General features: G+C 45.7%; 1 protein-coding gene across 2 annotated transcripts in view; it reads left to right on the top strand.

Moving 5' to 3' along the window:
• The window catches only part of GPC3 (glypican 3), a 262,387-nt gene that overhangs the window by 106,657 nt on the left and 134,148 nt on the right, over window positions 1-21,582 (top strand). For both annotated transcript variants that reach the window (XM_034782132.1, XM_034782133.1), the window contains exon 3: window positions 13,757-14,451. In XM_034782132.1, the coding sequence (XP_034638023.1) occupies window positions 13,757-14,451 (695 nt within the window). The remainder of the gene's footprint in view (window positions 1-13,756; window positions 14,452-21,582) is intronic.

Genomic DNA, 21,582 nt, shown 5'->3' with positions numbered 1-21,582 from the left:
TTGCTTAGCTCTTAGTGAAAAGATGTCGAGCCAGAGCATGACTGCTCCAGTGCAGATGAGCTAGTGAGGGAGAAGACACAGGGAGCCCTTCTCCCTACCTAGTGCACCAGCATGGGGAGCAGACAGAACCTAGGCTGAGGGATCTTGGAGGTTCATGGTTGTAGACCAGCCTGGCAGTGTCTGAGTGTCACTAGGAGGGATGCCAGGGAGGGGCTGGCCACACTTTTGCAAAAGTGAAGCAAGAACAGGCAACATATTGTACTCACCCTGCCTTCTGTTTCAGCTACTTGGAACCCTATAGCTATGTCTGCACCATGCACCAGTGTCAGTGGCATGTAGGCATGTAGGGTGTGTGTAGCTACACGCCACAGTGAAAAGCAGGCTGCATCCATGCTGTGGTGGGTAGCTACATGCATCAGTGAAATACTCTGGCGGCGGGAGGCTGAAGATAGCAGGATAGGCAGGGAGCCATGGCTTGGGCGAGGAGGGAGCCCTGTAGGATACACACCCTTCAGGCGTGTCTTTCCTGTCCTAAGCCTCGCCAGCCACACGGCTATTTATACCCGAGCGAGGGGGACTCCAGGGGTATGTATACTACACGCCGCCCATAGCAGCATGCAGTGTATATGTACCCTATGAGTGCTGCTAGTCGCTTGCGTGAAATTCACGCTTGTGCCCAGTGGACGTAAGTGGTGTGTAAGCTTCGTGCAGTACCTCTGTACGGGGTGACTTTCACCTTGGTGAGTTTAGGCTTTGTTTTGGCTTCACAGGCTTGTCCTCTTGCATCTCTGCTGATACCCCTCTCTCATACCTCTTGGCCTCCGTCTTCTCTATCCTCTTTATCCCCTTCACTACGTTTCCACCGTAAGCTCTATCTTTTGTACCTATTCCTGTTCCTCCCTGTAACATGACTTCTCAAAGAGGTGCACAAATACCCAGATATATGACTTCAGTAGCTTGCTAGAAAGTGTGCCCCTTTGCCAGGGCCCCCGTGTTGAGCTGGGGTGCAACAGGAGTTATGGGGTGAGCTTGGGAGCAGCTGTAGGAACTCCTTCTTTGCTGTTCCCTTGCAATGGGCTGGGGATCATTGGGAATTGGGGAAGGTGGGGGAGCAGGTGGGGAGGTCCTCAGCTCTGTGGACCCTTACATGGGGCCAGGGAACGACTGTAACTGGTGAAGGAACAAGTCCAGGGGGAGCCCCGTTCCTCCCTTTCCAGATCCCTGCATGGGCCAAGTGGGAGTCTGGGGAGGGCAGGTGTTCTTCACAGCCCACGTCTCTGGTCAGGGAGGAGTTTAGTAAGTATCTTACCTGTACAAAAACAACAAAGAGTCTGGTGGCACCTATTTGGGCATAAGCTTTCGTGAGTAAAAACCTCACTTACCCCCTGATACTATCTTACCTGTGTGCAACTGCTGAAGAGGCCACATACAGGAGGAGTGGGGAGAAGGAATGAGTCAGGGCACGTCTGGTGCCTTTATCTGCCCATTCTACCTTGCAGAGAAGACCCTTATAAACATCAGCAAGGCAGCAGAAAACGGCATACAAATTGTAAACACTGAGTGAAGCAGCATTTCAGGCTTAGTCATGGATGGAGTGATCTGTCTCAAACTCCAATTCTTAGAATTATTCAGTGCACTGGTAGAGATTAGATCTTGTTTTGGATTACACCATATTATGCTCAGAAAATGCAGGGATTACAGCTTTTAGATCTGAAGGAACAAGAGCAAACATGAAGTCTCAATACACTTTTTTGCATATGTAGGAGTAGGTATCGGTCATGCAAGCTTTCGGTTCAGCCCCGATTCGGCAAGGTGCTTAAGCACATGTGTAACTTTAGGGCTGGCTTAGTGCCATTGAAGTAAATGGGGCTATGCCTACTAATGTGATTAAAGCTGTATATTTTCAGTGGAGACAGGGAAGTGTTAGTACCATTATACGAAAACAACAAGGAGTCTGGTGGCACCTTAAAAACTAACAGATTTATTTGGGCATAAGCTTTCATGGGTAAAAAACCTCACTTCTTCAGATGCAAGAAGTGAGGTTTTTACCCATGAAAGCTTATGCCCAAATAAATCTGTTAGTTTTGAAGGTGCCACCAGACTCCTTGTTGTTTTTGTAGATACAGACTAACACGGCTACCCCCTGATACTTGATACCATTATACAAGGCACTGGTGAGACCTCATCTGGAATACTGTGTGCAGTTCTCGTCTCCCATGTTGAAGAAAGATGAATTCAAACTGTAACAGGTGCAGAGAAGGGCTACGAGGATGATCCAAGAAATGGAAAACCTACCTTATGAGAGGAGACTCAAAGAGCTTGGCTTGTTTAATGTAACCCTAAGGGAGATATGATTGCTCTCAGAGCATACAACAGAGGGTTAAATACCAGGGCGGGAGAGGAGTTATTTAATTTAAGTGCCAATGTGGACACAATAGCAAATGGATATAAACTGGCCATCAACAAGTTTAGACTGGAAATTAGACGAAGGTTTCTAACCATCAGAGGAGTGAAGTTCTGGAGCAGCCTTCCAAGGGGAGCAGTGGGGGCAAAAAACCTAACTGGCTTTAAAATTGAGCTTGGTAAGTTTATGGAAGGGATGGTATGATGCGACAGCCAACAATGGCATGAAGCCAATCTGCGACTGCTAGTAGCAAATATCCCAGTCAGCTGGTGGTGGGAGGCTAGATGGGGAGGGCTCTGAGTTACTAGAGAGAATTCTTTCCCAGGGGCCTGGCTGCTGGTCTTGTCCACATGCTCAGGGTCTAACTGATCACCATATTTGGGGTCAGGAAGGAATTTCCCCCCAGGTCAGATGGGTGGAGACCCTGGGATTTTTTCGCCCCCCCCCTGCAGCATAGGGCACGGATCATTTGCAGTTTAAACTAGTGTAAATGGTGGATTCTCTGTAACTTGAAGTCTTTAAACCATGATTTGAGGACTTCAGTAACTCACAGAGGTTAGGGCTCTATTACAGGCGTGGGCGAGTGAGGTTCTGTGGCCTGCAATGTGCAGGAAGTCAGACTAGATGATCACGATGGTGCCTTCAGGCCTTAAAGTCTGAGTCTAAAGTTTATATATTTGCTAAACTGAGGCCTTAGTTTTTTAACAGAGCAGTGAAAGCGGCTGGAGCTCTTAACTAGTTTTAATTAGGTTTTCATCTTTGCTAACTTGTTTTTCAGCCTTTTAAAGAATTGACTGGCGACACGACTCCGTTTGTTTCCTTCCATGTTAATGTACTAAATTATGACAAGAATTTTCCTCCTACAGAAAACTGTACAAATTAATTAGGACTTTTTCTGTTCATTGTAACACTGTATGTTAATTAGACCAGAGAAAAGCTACGTAAAGTTTCATGCCACAAGAATGTATCTTTTTAAACTTTCTGTATTTGTGTCCATTAATGAAATAAAACTGATCCAAGGAATTCAAGAGTGATTTAAAAACTGTTTTTGCCGTACATGTGAAACCAGATAACTACAACCTGTGTGATGACACGTGTGAGAAGAGGAATCCAGATTGGGAGCATCCATCTTTAATCATGGGAATTAACATGCATGCAAATAGTGCGTTGTTCTGTCGTAGCAAGTGGGCACCAGGTCGATCTTTTGTTCACTGTGAGGCTATTCTGAGAACAAGAAACGGGATTCTTGTACATTTTAATATATAGCAGTAAGCAGTTGCCACTTGAAAAAGTCTGTATTTGCCGCAGTTACTACACTACCCTGTTCTCTCTTCTAGCCATAGGGAAAGGTAGGCAGTATTGCTGTCTGGTAGCTGGCTTAACTTTCTAATGGCAACCACTCTATTACCCATCCACCAGAATTATCTTGAGAACTGTAGCGAAAAGCACTACAATCATACACCTGCTCAGACACCAGAAAGCAAATCAAACCACCCAAAAGTTGTTGCTTTTTAATTTCTCATGATTGGCTAAACAATCTCTTGATATTTTGGGACCTGACTCATTTAAAAAAAAAAATGTTTGGGGTTGGCAGTAATGGAAAAAGAACTGCACCACAGCTGACAAAAAGCATTTTTCTAATATCCAACACCCAGTGCATTAAGAGAAACAAAATTAAAAAGTAAATTTGCAATAGTAGCACCATCTGGTGACTTATGCCACATGTGAGAGGCATAACTTTTAGCCTTGTCTATCTGGTTGGTGTCCTTTTTAAAAACTTGCAGTAGAATGTAAATCAGAATGGAACAAGTCTGTTGAATTTTCTCTTATTACTGCCAAGGGAAACATTCTTGGGCTTTATTTCCTTTCTGCTCAATATATTGCAAACCTTTTCCAAGTTTGTAACTAAATATTTTGAGCAGCTTGAAAAATGACTAGCACTGGATCATACAAATTGTTCCTCTAGCAGCCTGGCTATTCTTGCCAACCATTGTTGCTCTCTCAGTAGGGTTTTGTCCGTGTGCTTCTGTATTCAATCCTGAGCAATAAGTCTGAAGTTGTCTAGTTCCTCAGATATATTGAAGAAGTATTTCCTGCCCTGTCACTCTTCCCATATGATTTTTGCTTTGGTTCTAGCCTCCAGCCTAGAACAGTGCAAAAATATTCCCAGTCTAGAAGTTATATTTTTTGGCAAATTGACAGAAAGCAAAAACGTTTGGGCATTTTCATGATGAATAGTCAAGTTTCCCCTGGTGAATACATTTTGCTTCAACTGAAAATTCACTAGGAAAAGTATATGTGGCCTTGAAAGGTTTCAGAAACATGGCTGTGGAAAGCCACGGGGGGCTAAGTGCTGTGTTGAGAGTAAATTAATTTCACTGGTGAATTTTTCTCCAACTTTCTAACCCTGAAGCAAAACCTCTGGTTGTCATGAATGATCTCTTCCAGGGGCTAAGGAATTCCCCAGGCCTGGTTCTGTGCTGACAGAAACTGCAGTGTCAGTGACAAGGTAGAGAAATGTGAATTGATTTGGCATTCCCTGGATGATCAAAATGATTGTAAATGTACATGCCGAGGTGACAGAAAGTGGGGATCAGCAGGGAAAGCTACTAACGAGGGCACGTAAGGTAAAGCAGAAAGGTCCTAAACATGCTAAAATTTGCCTCTGGGTTTATTACTTGTTCACTGGGGCCGGGTTTTTCAAAAGGGCAAAAGAGTTAGGTGCCCAAGTCTCATCAAATTTCAATGTGAGTTTGGCTTCTAATTCTTATAGTCTCCTTGGAAAATCCCAGCTTGAGTTTCTGATGCAGTCTGAAACAGCCAAGGCACAAACCCATGGAAGGAGGAGACCCTGATTCTAGTGAGGCTGCTGGGTACTCTCTAACTAGTGTGTGTAAATTAGCCATCCTTTGGCCTGTATTTATTTATTGTATTTATTTTCATGCTTGGAGAAGAGAGGATAGAAATCAGAGGCAAAAAGGCTGCTGTGAATCAAAAATAATTCCTTAGAAGTTAAATTGCACGTTATAACCAAAGCTAAAGGAAAAAATGTCATAGGTTGGGAAATGTTTCCCATTGTTAACACGTGAGATATATTCATGATACATCGTTGTGGGGGGGCAATGTCACTGATAAGGTATCCAACATTTTTTTATGTTTAGTAACATTTTATGCATCAGAGCTAGGAAAGTAAATGCACTTGTAAAGGAAAACACAAAATCTGCTTTGTTCTTGCAATGCATAACTGAAAGCTGCTCATGAATGCCCCATTTATGCAAATGTTTATGCACGTAAGTAACTTTACTTATGTCAGTAAAGTTACTCGTGTGTGTTCAGAGGATCAGGTCTCAAGGGACTTCTAAATAAGGACTGCAGGATTGGTCTTTTATCAGGGGTTAATACATTTCTGAAAAGCATTCTTACTAAACAAGGTGCAAAGCGAGTTAACCACGTGAAAACCATGGCCGGAGATCTAGCTGATTTGGAGTCTCTTTACTTAAAAGGCTTACGGAATTGGGTTTAGTTATGTTTGTACAGCAGGAATAATAGTGACAGCTATAGTTAAGGTTCTATGAGTGTAACACTGACAGACGCCGGTCGTCACCAGGTGGGATCACACCTGGGATCTTTGGTGCTAAATGCATGAGCTAAGGCTGTAAAGCAAACTCTTTAATCCCTCTCTAAGGGCTGGTCCACACTAAGCCCCCAGTTCGAACTAAGATACACAACTTCAGCTACGTGAATAACATAGCTGAAGTCGAAGTATCTTAGTTCGAACTTAAAGGTACTTACCGTGGGTCCACACAAGGCAGGCAGGCTCCCCCGTCGACTCCGCCTACTCCTCTCGCAGAGCAGGATTACCGGTGTCGACGGCGAGCACTTCCGGGATTGATTTATCGCGTCTAGACAAGACACGATAAATCAATCCCAGAAGATCGATTGCTTGCTGCCGAACCAGCGGGTAAGTATAGATGTACCCTAAGTGGTCTCAGTGCCACTTAGAGGTTGCACATGCAACCTTCACTCTATCCCTTTGTGTTCATACACTAGGATAGTCTCCATCTCTGCATGATCGCATACTTGCATGCAATTTTTTTCTGCAGATTTGCAAGATGCACCATGTTTGGTGGATTGCTCGTGCAGCAGGCTCTGCTAGAGTTGTTCCCTCATTGTCTGTGCACCTTGTAAATAAACAGCTTTGGTGGATTCTGTTTGGTATATACTGAGTAGGAAGTGCTGTACATGTGAGTCTAAGGTAGTGGAAGATTTTCTGTTAATGGAGAAATTATCTTGGACCATATAATCAAGAGCATTGTAATAAATCTGCGCGAGTGGCAAGATTAAAGTTACAAGTGCACCTTTAACTTTGACATTTCCTGACTTCTGAGCAAATAGCTGTCACCTTAATGCTTTCTTATGTAGGTGTGTTAAGGTTTATACAGGGAAACTTCAGGGATTCTGTGTTGAGACTATAAAGTGGGGGAAATAATGATCTGAGGGTAGGCTATTGGAAATTGGGAACAGTGTAATTCTGGATGGGATTTATTGTCTCTCTGATTTTAACAAATGTATCGTCATTCCTTGGCAATTCTTCAGCATTCCCAGCAGCCATATTGTTCTCAGTCAGTTGTAGAAAGATTGACAGGTCCTGTCTTTTGCTTCAGAGCCTTTCGTGCTGGACCCCATTTTGGGACCTACTCTACTTCCAAACCCTTGACTAGGGAAGACCAGTTTCTCCTGTCTCTCTTTCCCCATCCCAGGCCCTACAACCCAACAAGATTTCAGCCTGTGTGTGCTTCTGAACTCCACCGGAGCCTGCAGCCTGTAGAAGCTGTCAAGATCCTGCCCGTTTAATCCTGAGCCATTCTGACTCCTGGAGCAGTCTTTTTAAGTAGCTGCAGCTCAAGGGAGCACCTACCCTTTTCAGAAAAGCTGGCTTTTCAATTAAGCAACATATTTTTATGATCTGAGCTGAGAGCAGAGTGATTTCATGCTTATGTCAATACTCCCCACTCAATGGACTGTTATGACCTTTTTTACTTATTTTCTTTTTTATCATTTCCATTTCGTAATGGCAATATGACACTCACTGCGCCGCATTTCTGGGGAGTTATTGCACTTAAGTAGCTGAAGTCATTCAGACTTTGGCGTCATGCCTTACAGTCAACCTGAGCCTTGCAGTAACTCTCCTTAAATTGCTGGATGCAAGGTCTGATTGCATAAATAGTATGTCCATTCAAACCAATGGTTGCCTGCTACCTGCCCTCTAGAGAAAGGGGTCAGCTATTTTGGTAAGCATGTACTCTGCCATGCATGATAAATTGCCCTTTATATTCGTATTACTGTAGTCAAAGGATCATACAGCATAAGTACATCAAATGTGATGCTGAGGGCTTGGTCCTCAACTGATAACACTGCTGCTAACATTCTGTCTGAATTCCCTCCCTATTCCCATTGGGTACAGCAGTGTTCTTCACTTCTGACCAAAAGTGTCCTAGTGCATTGTTAAACAACTCCCATGTTTTACCCCAGAGCAGGATGAAGTGCTGGAAGAAAGTGACCTCAGTGTATAATTTGTATATCTATTTGTAAAGCACTTTTGGATACTTTTACGTTAAGCATATGCATAACTACTGCCCTGAATAGGGTTACATTCCTGAATCGTAGCCTATGGTCAGGTCATTAGGTTATAACTGTGATCCGCTGACACCAGAAAGATGGATCCATGGCCGTATTTAACGCCTGGTGTTATACAGTTATTTCTTGTAAGAGAAATAGTTTAAAAGCAGATTAAAAATTGCACCGCATGATCAAATTGTGTTGTCTGTGCCTTTCGGAATTTATAGTGATGCCTGAAATAGAACTTCCCCCTTAAAGAGTTGGTGGGCCATATTTTGTCCTTTGATACCCACGTCCATTGGAAGTTCTGAGGGCATCTCCAAGCACAGAATTTGTGTCACTGCTGTCAGATGTCAGGGATTTGTGTCACTGTCCTTTTTACAGAACATTGTGCCGTAGCTAGACTTGCAAGCCACCCTGAGTTGGCCTCTTTCCGATTAGTTTTATTTAACTTTCTAAAGCTATCTTCCTCCAACTAAAGTTGCAAGAGTTTCAACCACCCATGTCCTAGGCAGGACTACTTTTACCGTCAGCAAACCCAGGTCACTGAATTTGTTGGGAATGAGAAGTCCGGGGGTCTGCAGCATTACATCTCCCTTCCACTCTCCCTACTGATCCACTCTTCTGAGCAAACAGCGGATTGAAGCTCAAAAGTTTTCTCCTCTTTGAAGTACTTGGAATTTGACCGTGGGTCACTTGCTGGCGTCAGTTTTAAAACTATCTGGGGTTTTGGAGGAATATTTTAAAACAGAAAATGTGGTGGTGTTTTTTTAGCGGGGAGCTGGGGAAGGATAATTTGGATCTGTGAGCCTTCACTGGGTAGCTTTTTAAATTTCCTACCGTGGCAGCAGGATGCCAATCAAGGCACTGACATGTGTCCTCCGCTTCCCTATTACGTTCTCAAAGGGGTAAAGATAAAGGTTCCAAGAAACAAAAAACAGAGACTCTTTGCCAGTTGTTATGAAAAAAATTAAGTAAGTCTCTTGACCCTTAAAGCAGCAGGATTCTGAGTGCTTGCTCTTCTGTTACACCACTGTCCCTCATTCCTCTCTGAAGCATCCATAGCTGTAGGGGTTTGCCTAGGAGTTTGGGATATTTTCGAATCAGTGAAGATTCCCCTAGCTCTGATGCTAGCTTGCAAGGCACAGAGGTATGGGGAAACGGAAGAAGGATGACTTTTCTGAGGCAGGCAACCAACCGAGAAGAGGTGAAAAGTGAATGGTGAGACACAGCATGAAAAACCTGGTACAGGTTATACAAGGCGCTCAAAGACATTGGCCTGAAAGGTGCTTTGTCGTTTTTATCAAGGCAGAAGCTATTCGCCGTGCTCTTGAGAATAAAGAGGAAATGTTTCTTCATCTCCGTGTCCTATTTAAAGAAACTCTTGTTTTCAGGTGTTTCTACTGGCACAACCTTAACTTGTCCTCCTTGTGCCAAAGCATTACGATACACGTGCTATGGGCTCTGTAGGGCCTCCGCCACAGGTTGTGTGGTGAGAGGGACACCAAGCAGAGCAGGTTCTCTTCCCGGCTGTGCTGCAAACTTCTTCCATGAGGCTGGGTAGAATTATCATAATGGATTAATGCGGGAGGCGGGGGGTGTTAAGGATGCATACACAGTTCTAACGTGGGCATTTCCTAACCTTTGGGGCACCTGAATTTTCAGCTTTAACATTCTCAGAATGTAGCTTTTTGCATAGAATTAAAGATTTATATCGTAGTCGCGTCTACAGATCCCAATCAAGATGAGGGCCCGAGCATGCTAAGTGTTGTATGTACACAGATCAAGACACAATCCATGCCCTGAGACCCATACAGTCTAAGAAACAATCTCTGCAATATATGATAGTGCCCCTCCCGCAAGTGGGCCCATCTCCTGGCAGAGGGCTGGTCGCTGATCTAGCTGACAGCAGCCATCTTGTGGAAAAGTGACATAACTTCTGATCCCGCTGGTATCGAGAGCCAGCGTTCATCGGTTTCCATTCTGCTCCAACACAGATTTAACAAATGGGAAAAGAACACTATGGATTAAAAATTCAACATTTCCTTTAATTATTAAACATGAATAATTTTCATGCAAATCGAGCCTGGATTCGTGTTTCCAGATGGACACAGATCAAAGCTGTTATGCTGGGAAGCGTCAGCGACCTGTGACCCAAGAGGCGGTTCGTTATTTTTATCATTTTATTAATAGTACCCTGGAGGGTGAGGGACCTAGAACAATGCAGCTGTCTAGCATACGAAAAGACTTACCGTTCTGTCTGCGGGGATATCTGCTCTCTTTAACTTGTTCACTTACATCCCTAGAGAGAGGAACTGGGGGTATATCACCTTGATACCATTTGAGCAGGAAAATACTGATCGGTATACAATTAGACCACAACCTCTAAGTGAGCCCAATGCTGGAGGTGCTTTTAATTAGTCCTGTTCGTGGTGTGAAGGAGATACATGCAGAATGTCCCTGGGGCCTGGAGAGAGGATTGGGAAAATGTGGAATTCTGACTCCAGAAATACATATGCAGCCTTCATGAAGTCAATGGGAGTTGTGTGTGTGTGTGTAAGTACTATATTGAATCCTCTCCAGATAACTTCATCTGAATGATAAAACCACATGGAAAAACTTGAAAGGAACACAAGGGGGGGACGGGACTTGTCTTTTCAAACAAGGAAACATTAATATTTTGGTGAGCTCCTCATGTCATGCACCCTTGTTGCTTTGATATTGCCAGGCATTCGAGACGGCCGCCCCATTTTGCAGCATAATTCGTGAGGGCTCAGTCTGTTGCCTTCATTCACAAGGGCTGGGGTTTCACACTTCACCTGGCTGTAGGTGTCTGTCTAGGGCTGGAAGGTTCCTAAGGAACTCGCCTGGTGGAAAGCAGGTAAAATCCAGAGTGTAGGGAAAACATGGGAGATTCTGGATCCTTTACTCTATGCTGCGTGGAGCCTCATTCTGCAAGTAGCTCTCCCTCCACGCCTCCCACATGCACCAGGCAGGGTTCCCTGAACCTCACCCCTCAATCACTAGGGGACGACGCTGCCTTCCCTAGACCTGTCCCCCTCCCACAGCAACAGCCATCACAACTGACCGGCTAGCGGTAACCTGCTCCCCACCCAACTAATCCCCCGGCAGGCAAAGACCTTGGGGTCACCCCCCTGCTACCCCGTGAGGTGCTGGGGAGGGGGCAGCATGGTGGTTCGAGAGGTGCAGGGTGAGACACGGCTGCTGGCAGGTGGGGGTGTGCCTGGGGCAGCCCTATCTCCCCTCCCTGTTGAGAGACCACCCGGGGATTGTACCACACTTGGGACAGCTGGTCCCATCTGCTCTCCAGACTGCCAGGTAACCTCTCCACCTTCCTTCTGGCTGCCCTCTGCCCCCATCCCGCTGGGGCCTCGACACAGGAGTAGCACTGAGAACGGGGAGGAGGCAGAATTTGCAGCATCACGGCCTAGGAAAAACCACGGGCCCCACTGACACTACCCCGTTCCCTCCCCTAGTCTGCCCATTCCCCACTCAGTGACCTCGCCAGACTGCCAACTCCCCAGACTCCTCTCCCCTAACCCCCACCCCTCAGCTAACTGCCCTTGGCAAGTCCCCCTCACACCCAGATTTTTTTGTTTTATATGGAGATATACCTATCTCAGAGATCTGGAAGGGATCCCGAAAGGTCAAGTCCAGCCCCCTGCCTTCACTAGCAGGACCAAGTACTGATTTTGCCCCAGATTCCTAAGTGGCCCCCTCAAGGATTGAACTCACAACCCTGGGTTTAGCAGGCCAATGCTCAAACCACTGAGTTATCCCTCCCCCCTAGATCTGCCAGGTAACTCCTGTCCTTCCCACCCAGCCCGCAACTAAGCCGCTGGTACCTTTCACCACCACTGCAGCAGCCTCCAGCTGCCTCCCCCACTATCCCTAGAGCTGCAGGGTGTGTGCGCATATGCCTTGTGTCTCACCACGTCTTTCTGGAGCCTGCAGAAGGGACTGGCTCCCAACTCCTACTCCATGCCTGTTCCACTGCTGAGGGGACCATGGGGGTAGAAGAATCACAGATTTTCCTCTCAATTGAGAAATGTCATGCGTGGAGCCACCAAAACCTGGGCAGCTGGCTAGGAGTGGAGTGGAGTGGGGTGGGCAAGGGGTGGAGTGGATTTGGAGAGGAAGGGATAGCTCAGTGGTTTGAGCATTGGCCTGCTAAACCCAGGGTTGTGAGTTCAATCCTTGAGGGGGCCACTTAGGGATCTGGGGCAAAATCAGTACTTGGTCCTCTTAGTGAAGGCGGGGGGCTAGACTCAATGACCTTTCAAGGTCACTTCCAGTTCTAGGAGATATCTCCATTAATTTAGGGGAGGGATAGCTCAGTGGTTTTAGCATTGGCGTGCTAAACCAGGGTTATGAGTTCAATCCTTGAGGGGGCCATTTAGGGAACTGAGGTAAAAATCTGTCTGGGGATTGGTCCTGCTTTGAGCAGGGGTTTGGATTAGATGACCTCCTGAGGTCCCTTCCAATGCTGGTATTGTGGGAAGGAAGAGTATTTTCCCCAGAGGATGTCTCACATTGAAAGTTTTTTTTTTTTTTTTAGGCGAGCCCCCTGTTATACTTTCAGCAGCACTTCACTGATTGGTGAGGGTGACCCTAAACCTTTGACTGCCAGAAGCTGGGGCTGGACAACAGGGGACGGATCACTCAAAATTACTGTGCTCTGTTCATTCCCTCTGAAGCATCTGGCACTGGGCATTGTCAGCAGATGGATACTGGGCTAGATGGATGATTGGTCTGGCCATTCTTATGTTTTCATGAGCATATGGAATTTTGTTTAACATTTACTTCTGCTTAATGTGACATGAATGTGGTTTAGGGAGCTACAGTGAAATTCAGTGGTATCGGGTAGCCTTTTCTGGTCTGTCTGAACTGATCGGTGGTCTCAGTCCAGAACCTAATGGTGAGCCTCACAAAAATTCACCCTCATGTTTGGCACCATTGCTGGTTGTTTCCGTAGAGGGATCAGTGATGGATACTTAACTGCCTTCTTTCTAGAAATGTTCCTTCATTGGCCTGTTCCATGAATAAACTCCTTTTCCAACGGGGAGGAGGTGGAACTGGATACTTACCTGGTATGAATCCAGTGAAGTCAATGGAGTTGTGCCCATGGACACGAGCAGAGAATCTAGTCCCCAATACCTTTCACAAGAATTAAAGTGACTGGAAAAAAAAAAAAGTCAAAAGAAGAATCAATGCAGAAAATTCAATCCCGATAACCTCTATGAACCTATAAGTATTTTCCTTTCCTTGGTAGAATGTCAGCGTTTAATATTTCCTGATTTGACATACTATATAATTTGGTGTTGAATATGTATCCATCTTAAATTAAGAGACTTGATATAGAATTCCGGTTAATTTCAAATCAATATGAGAGACAGAGTGGACTTGAAATACTACCCAATTTTTGTAATCCAGATTTTCTTTAAAAGCGGAAATTTAACTAGCTCATAGCTTTTGTTGTTTGAAATGTAACTTGTGTTTAAAGCGTTTATAAACTCCTCAGATCTTATACACTGCCTCTGATATGATATAGTTCTTCTCTAGCAGTGACAGCTACAGATGTGGACATGAGTCAGTGGATGCACAGCTGTGTAAATAGGACCTCAGTCTTAGCGACAAACAGATTATAGTATTTGTTGTCCCATCTCAGAGTTTGTCTTTTAATTCCTTGTTTTGTTTTGCTTTTATTTTCAGAAGCCTTCGAAATTGTAGCACGGCATGCAAGAAACTACACCAACACCATGTTTAGGAACCACTTCCAGAACATGGGCTCCAGAGCTCTTAAGTTTGTCGGAGAACTTTTTACAGATATCTCGCTTTACATACTGGGCTCTGACATCAATGTGAATGACATGGTCAATGAATTTTTTGACAGCTTGTTCCCTTTAGTCTACTCACACTTGATAAACCCAGGCTTCCCTGACCTCTCCGGAGAAATGATAGAATGCCTGCGGGTAGCAAGACGGGACCTCAGGGTGTTTGGTAACTACCCCAAGATTATGATGACCCAGGTGTCAAAGTCATTGCAGGCCACGCGAGCCTTCCTACAAGCGCTCAACCTGGGGATCGAAGTCATAAATACTACCGACCACTTAAAATTCAGCAAGGAATGTGGACGTGCGCTGTTGAGGATGTGGTACTGTTCTCATTGCCAAGGGCTACTGATGGCGAAGCCTTGTGCCGGATACTGCAGTGTTGTCATGCAAGGGTGCCTGGCCAATGTTGTGGAGATAGATAACTACTGGAGAGAATATATTCGGTCCCTGGAAGGGCTGACCAAAGGCATGTATGGAATCTATGACATGGAGCATGTCCTACTCAGTCTCTTCTTGTTGATACGAGACTCGGTCATGTATGTTCAGAAGAATGGAGGGAAGCTGTCTGCAACAGTGAGTCTTTTAAACATTTCTAGGTACTCTTTGTTACAGCCGTCTTTTCCCATGTGATCAGGCTATCCATTGAACATGTGGAGCCTCACGTATTTTAGAAAAACTTCCATTAAAACAAACAACTCTTCCCCCCAGGCTCCCTCCCCCGATTCATTCTGACTTCTGAGACTTACCTGAAACTGCCATATCGCAGAACTGGGGTTAATTCCCAGCTCAGGTGCAAGGACCTAGAGTCTAGGTTGTTAGGTGCTGGGAATGTGCAGTGGTGACCGAGTCTCTCTTTGGATCACTCAGCAGCAGTTCCTACCAGCTGATTTCGGAGGTTATAGGAGACACATAGACAAAGGAGCCTCATTCAGTTTGTGTCAGCATGAGATGTGTTACTGTGATGCTGAACATCTTGAGCAGGGGTCGTTAACCTATGGCACGCGTTCCGATTTTTACTGGCACACTGCTGCTAGCCGGGTCCTGGCCGCCGGCCCCGCTCGGCCTGCTGCCTGCCTGGGTGAACGGAACCCCAGGAGGGCTGAGCGGGGCCGACGGCCGGGACCCCTGCTGGCAGGAGCTGGCAGCTGGAACTCCAGACAGTCAGCTGTCTGAGCCACTCAGCCGCTGCCGGCCTGGGTGAACGGAACCCCAGGCTGGCAGCGGGCTGAGCGGGGCCCGGACCCCGGCTGGCAGGAGCCAGCGGACAGAACCCCAGACCAGCGGCCCTGCTCAGCCCGCTGCCGGCCCCTTGCCAGCCGGGGTCTCGGTCCCGGCAGCGGGCTGAGTGGGGACGGCAGCTGGGACCCCGGCTGGCAGGAGCCGGCAGACAGAACCCCAGACCGGCAGCGCGGGTGGCAGACGGAACCCCAGACCGGCAGCGGGCTGAGCGGCTCAGCGCGCTGCCGATCTGGGGTTCCGTCCGCCAGCCCCTGCTAGCTGGGGTCCCTGCCGCCAGCCCCACTCAGTCCACTGCCAGTCTGGGGTTCTGTCAGGGGCCCCTGTAAATGTAAAATTTATTACTGGCACGTGAAACTTTAAATTACAGAAGACTTGGCAGGCCACTTCTCAAAGGTTGCTGACCCCTGATCTTGAGAAATCAATGGGGGATTCTGAGGATTTCAGCTGGGGTGTGAAGCACTGCATGCAGATGGTGGAGGTGGGACCACATTCCTTCCTAGTTTAACATTAGCTGTCTGGTGTCTGGTTGCTCCATGAAGCTAGGACAGCACATCCTGTATTGTACAGTCCAGGGTGGATAAAAATCCATGATTTTTTTTTTTTCATTTCAAATTTCTTTTATTTAAATTGGATTTTTTGATGCTGGTGTTTAAATTAAATTTTTTTCTTTTTAAAAACTAACCCTGTTTAAAATGAAATCTGAATTTAATACAAAATATGTCAAAGCCTAAACTTATTATAATCTCTTACAACATTTACATAAAAATAAGTATGCTGAATCCATGAGCCTCTGTCAAAACCTTTGAGGGAAAGGTTGCTTTTCTACAGAAAGAGAGAGTGGGGGGTGAGGAACATCTAGCTTTACAAATACGTCAGAGTAAGTCATATACTGTACGAAGAGATTGAGGGCCCCAGGGTCTGTGCTATTTGGTACAGAAGACTGGCAAAGTCCACACAGGCATTGAAACCTGGCCTCTGACCCCAGGAGACACCATCATGTCTCTCATTGGCGTCCTCCACTGAGCCCACCTGGGTGGTCTCATACTCCTATTTTATAGCTTCTCCCTACCTGAGCTTTGATTGGCTCAGTTCTCCAATTACGAATATTTATGACTGCACCCACCATGGAAACTTCCTCTGCAGCCCATGGGAAAACACTGATCTGCCCAGAAACAACCAGGATAGATGGTTCTGGGCACTTAGAGCAAGGCCACTTACCTGGTCTCCTTGCATGTGTACACGAAGAGAGACGCAATCAGAAATCATTGATTTCTGAACTGCCTCCCTCTCTGTCTCTAAACACATACAAAACTGCAGCGCAAAAGGCGTATGGGCTACATGAACAAAAGTCTTGGATTGTTGTTAGTTCTCTTGTTTTCCTGGGAGGGCGGGGGAGTTACGTAACAAAGGAGAAGGAGCGGCGCGTGCAACTGGAAAGGAGCAACTCTGGTGTGAAAGCTGTGGGAAGAAAGGACAATATTCTTCAGGGCACAGCCTCTGGGATTGATTGCAACACCTGGGAACTGGAGAAAAAACCTGCCATGGCTGCAGGTCATAAAGAGACCCATTCTGGGAATATTTTCAAGAAATTCCTGTACTTCTGGGTGAAAAAGAAACAGGTGTAATGTAAATGGTGTGACAAGGCCTGGCTGTCGGAATGAAACACCATTATGGAAAATGCTCCTCAGATGGCAGTGACTTCGAAGATGATGATGGGACATATCTGAACAACCTGGATCAACTGGTTAGTAAACTTATTTTTGTACCACTCTTATGGACTGCCTACCACGTCCTTACTATGCTGTTAGAGAGCTTATTCCTTCACATCTTATCCTAACATATGCTATGATAATAACTTAGATTACGGTCATAAATTATTGTTTTGATTGCTTCTGAATTTCAAAATGTTGGTGTTCAGAATAGAATTGGTATGTTAGTTTGTTGTGGGAGTATTTATCAAGTACATTTGTACTATTACTGCTGGACTTCTGACATGATCTTTTATTGCTCAATATAATCAAACATCCTAGGTGAAGATAACCTGTTTAAAAGTAAAGTTTTATTAGGCATTTATGAATTTAAACTTTTTGAAAATGTTTTTTTCCCCGAGATGTTTGGTATGTTGCTACAGATAAGGGTTTAAATAGATTTTGAAAATCCTTATGATTTATTAACTAGGTTTAGAATAAATTAAACCATTTAAACAGTGCTACAAACAGCTGCGGTAGGAGGAATCTTTCATTTACAATCTCATTTTTTTTAAAGCAGCGCACTGAGTAATGCTCAGTGAGTGAGAGTGACTTGTTTTTATGATTTTGTTTCAGAGCCCAGCTTAGACATAAAAGGTTGTGAACGTCCATCATCTGCTGCAAATAAACAGGTGTCAAACAGTAAATTACCTGTATTGAAAAAAATACTTTCTTCATCATCCAGTAAAACCATGGCTGAGTTCGTAACCAGGACCATCAAATTCCAGGCAGACTCCTTAGATGAAAAGATGGCTGGGTTCATTTATGCAATAAATTCTCCTTTTCCTCTTGTTCAGAACCAACTTTTCATTGGCATGGTTCAATCATTATGACCAGGCTACACTCCACCCGGCAGAGCAGACATTGCTGGAAGGTTGCTGGATACAGGGTATTAAAACGAAACTGAACAGTGTGCAAAAAACATTGACGGGAACTTCGTTAATCTGAAGGCAGGTCTACACTTAATACACTGCAGCGTGGCAGCTGGACCGGTGTGCTGAAGCACTTCAGTGAAGACACTATAACGCTGACAGGAGAGCTTCTCCGGTCGGTGTAATTAATCCACCTCCCCAAGAGACTGTAGCTATTTCAATGGAAGAAGCTCTCCTGTTAACATTGTGCTGTCTACACCAGGGGATAGGTCGGTATTACTACTTCGCTCCGGGGTGTGGTGAGCGATGTAGTGATACTGATGTAAATTTGTAGTGTAGACCTGGCCTGAGTCTTGATGGGTGGAGCAATGTACACAATGATCCAACAATATGTGCTGGTGTGACAAAAGAAAGCGGGGTGTCTGTCTTACAGACATAATTGCTACATCAGGAAATGCCCATACCGCAGAGTACTTAAAAGAAGTAGCAGTGAAAGCTGTCACAAACTGAACAAAAATTCAGGTGTCGGTTGTGTAGCTTTGTCACAGGCAATGCTGCAAATGTAGCAAAGATGAGAAGAAATCTAGAAGAAGGTAACAAAGGGAACCTGAAACTTGTAACACATGGGTGCCGTGCTCATTTGATGCAGCTTTTAGCTAGCATCTTGTGCTGACATTGCAAAATACTTACCTGACAACTACTGAAGGGAGGAGGCGGAGCCAGATTAATTCTCCCCCAGGATGTACAGTGGAATTCAGTGGTTGACTGTTCTGAGCTGTGTGTTCAGAGCTGGCCTATTCGGATGACCGTTTGTGAAGAAAATTGTGACCAAACAGATGGAACTACCACAGCCAAAGTACTCAGCACTGGACTGGAGAGCAACGTAGAAGATATGCTGAATACGCCGAAACCTGCTTCCAGAGCCTTGGACAAACGGCGGGAAGATTGCTGCTGGGTTGCTGATGTTACAGAAATTTGGAAAGAACTTCAAGGGACCTTGACAAAAGAAGTACCCAACAGCACAGTTAAATTGGAGGCAGGAAAGAGGCGGCCGGACCAAGCAAAGTACCAGGGTAGATGCCGAGCTGCTGAAGATGCTGCTATGGCCTGGGCATCTAATAATCACCAGCCGCTTGTGCCAACCATAACAACTTTCAGGGCGGGAGGGGACCATTCGAGCAGCGCATGTTTTCAAGCAAGCGACGCCACTGAACCTGGGGGAGGTCACGAGCTAAGCACCCGGAACCAGAGGCCGTTGTAGAGCTAAACCAGCTTTGGACAGCAGTAACCTGTTCTGCAGGCACAGAAGGAATGTTTACTTCATTTGCACTAATTCATTCAAAGGTGACAAATCGATTGGGAGTTGAAAAAGAGGAAAATGTGTCTCTATCTTCCAGTCTGTGAATAAAAATGAGGAGGAGGGGACGAGATCTCCTACTTTTAAAAGTTTGAAGGGCAGCCTAAGGAATTTAGGAGACTGTTTCATTTTTCAAGAGACTTAGACGAGCAGGAACTTAAGCTCCAGTCAGACTCTGGTAGGCATATTTGAAATTTTTCCTGGGCTGACCTGAAATAATCAGTTTAATTCATTGACTACAGTAAATCCCTCTGTTTACTAAATCGTTTAATTGTAAATGTGAATCATGTTTTGATAAGAGAAGTTTAGGTATGCAAACATTTAAGGTTGTTTTTCTTTAATAAAAATAAATTGTATCTGCTGTTTGTGTGTGTTTAATTAAATCCCAGTGACCATCCCAGTGCAGCTTGACACAAATTATGAGCAAAGAAAAGTTAATTATCTAGTACAGTGGTTCCCAAACTTTTTGGCATCACGCTTCCTTTTTAATTTTTGAGAAACCCTCACACTCCCCACCTCTCCTTTACCATCATCCAACCCCCCCTGCTCCTTGTCCCCTGACTGCCCCCTCCCGGGACCCCCTGCCCCAACTGCCCCCCGCCTCGGGATCCCCCTCCCTATCCCCCCCCCCCTGCTCCTTGTCCCCTGACCACCCCCTCCCGGGACCCCACCCCCTATCTAACCCCCACTGCTCTCTGTCCCCTGACTGCCCCGACCCCTATCCACACCCCCACCCCCTGACAGGACCCCGGGCTCCCACACCTATCCAACCCCCCCGCTCCCTGTCTCCTGACCGCCCCCCCAGAACCTCTGCCCCATCCAACGGCTCCCTGTCCCCTGACTCCCCCCCGGGACCTCCTGCCCCATATCCAACCCCCTTATCCCCCGCTTTCTGCCCCCTGCCCAGGCCGCTCAGAGCGTCAGGACTGGCTTATTGGAAAGACCGGGAGGTGGGCAGATGCAAGCCATGCTGCCCGTGCGGCGGCGTGGCTGCAGGGGAGGGGCTGGGAGCTCAAGGGCTGGGCAGCCTCGTGCCCCCTTTGGAATTTCTTCACACCCCACAGGGGCATGTGCCCCCCAGTTTGGGAACCAATGATCTAGTAAATAAGCAATAAATCATTCACCATTTCCTAGCATACTAAATATGTACAATCAATAAGAATCTGAACATATTAAGCTATATAATTGCTTCAATAAATGTATATAGTTATAGTGCACCCTGCAAGGTACCCAATCTAGTGTAAAGGCTCTATTTAGTTGTAAGTCAACATGTTTTAATGGTTATATCAACCAATGAGAATGCACCTCTAATTAGAAATAACTGAATTACAAATAGAAAAGTGGATTACAATAGAAGATTTAAATCAATCCACCCTGGTACTCTGTGTTCTGCATTACTACAGTAGGGAAGGGGCCCTCTCTCCTGCTAACCCAGTCTTGGTTACATATCTCAGAGGTGGGAGTGTTTTATTATTTATCAGAAGTGACCCGACTCTTAAATTCTACTGTGTGAATTTCTGAACCTCTCTGGAAACGGTGAGGCTTTCTTGTTCAGAAAATACCATGGCTTTTTTTAAACACCAGGGACAAATGGAACGCAGTAATATGAGACTCGTTTTGCAAAGGAAAGTTGTAAAGACAAGATTGAATTGCTCAGCACAGGTATTGTAGAGTGTGTGAGGAGATTGCGAGAATCATATCATTGTTTGCTTAAAGCCGGTTATAAGAAGGCCGCTGTTAGCTGCTTGTTCCTGTCATTCTTGACTGCTGTTTACAAAAGAGCTGTATTTATATAGGTCATTGTAGTACTCTCACTGGAAGTAATTCTTGTCTGTTTTGGGGCCATGAACATGGATTTTGAGCTGTGCTTGGCATTGTGCCATTTTTACTCATTTAAGCTGCGTTATGTGCCACGTTTGCTCAATGATCGCCGAGCCCTTATCCGTATCTTGCAGATCGAATTCCCCCTAGCACGAAACATGACACGGGACTAATCCTGGTTGTGAAACTGTATGGTAGGATCGTGCCAACCCTGCCCCTTTTTGTAGCTGGCACAAATAAGGTGTGGGCTGTTTCAATTTCTTAGCCAAGATGCAAGAGTCTGACCTAAAGCCCGTTGAAACCGGTACAGGATTAGTCTTTCCTAATACCATAGTGGTATAGTGACGTCTCCTGGGACTAGCTGTGGTCTAGAGCCTGCTTACATGTGGACGTGTGATGAGTGTGATGAGGAAGGGAGAAGCTCCTATTACCAGTGGTTCTAGGGCCGATGGCACCTCCTTCTCCTCTCCCCCCCACCTCCCCGCGATGTCCCAGGAACAATGTTCACTGTATCTTGTTTAAAGTTTGTTGCAATTGTCACTGCTCTATTGTACCCAAGGTCCTTCCTGCTGACAGCCGGACGAGCTCTCATGTACCAAGTGTGCTACAGTGCATTATATACAGAGGTGAAAGTAAGCCGGGCTGGTCCGGCATACCGGCAAGAACC

Source organism: Trachemys scripta, chromosome 9, assembly GCF_013100865.1.
Source record: "Trachemys scripta elegans isolate TJP31775 chromosome 9, CAS_Tse_1.0, whole genome shotgun sequence".
Classification (NCBI taxonomy): domain Eukaryota; kingdom Metazoa; phylum Chordata; order Testudines; family Emydidae; genus Trachemys; species Trachemys scripta.
This window is presented reverse-complemented; position numbering and strand designations above follow the sequence as displayed.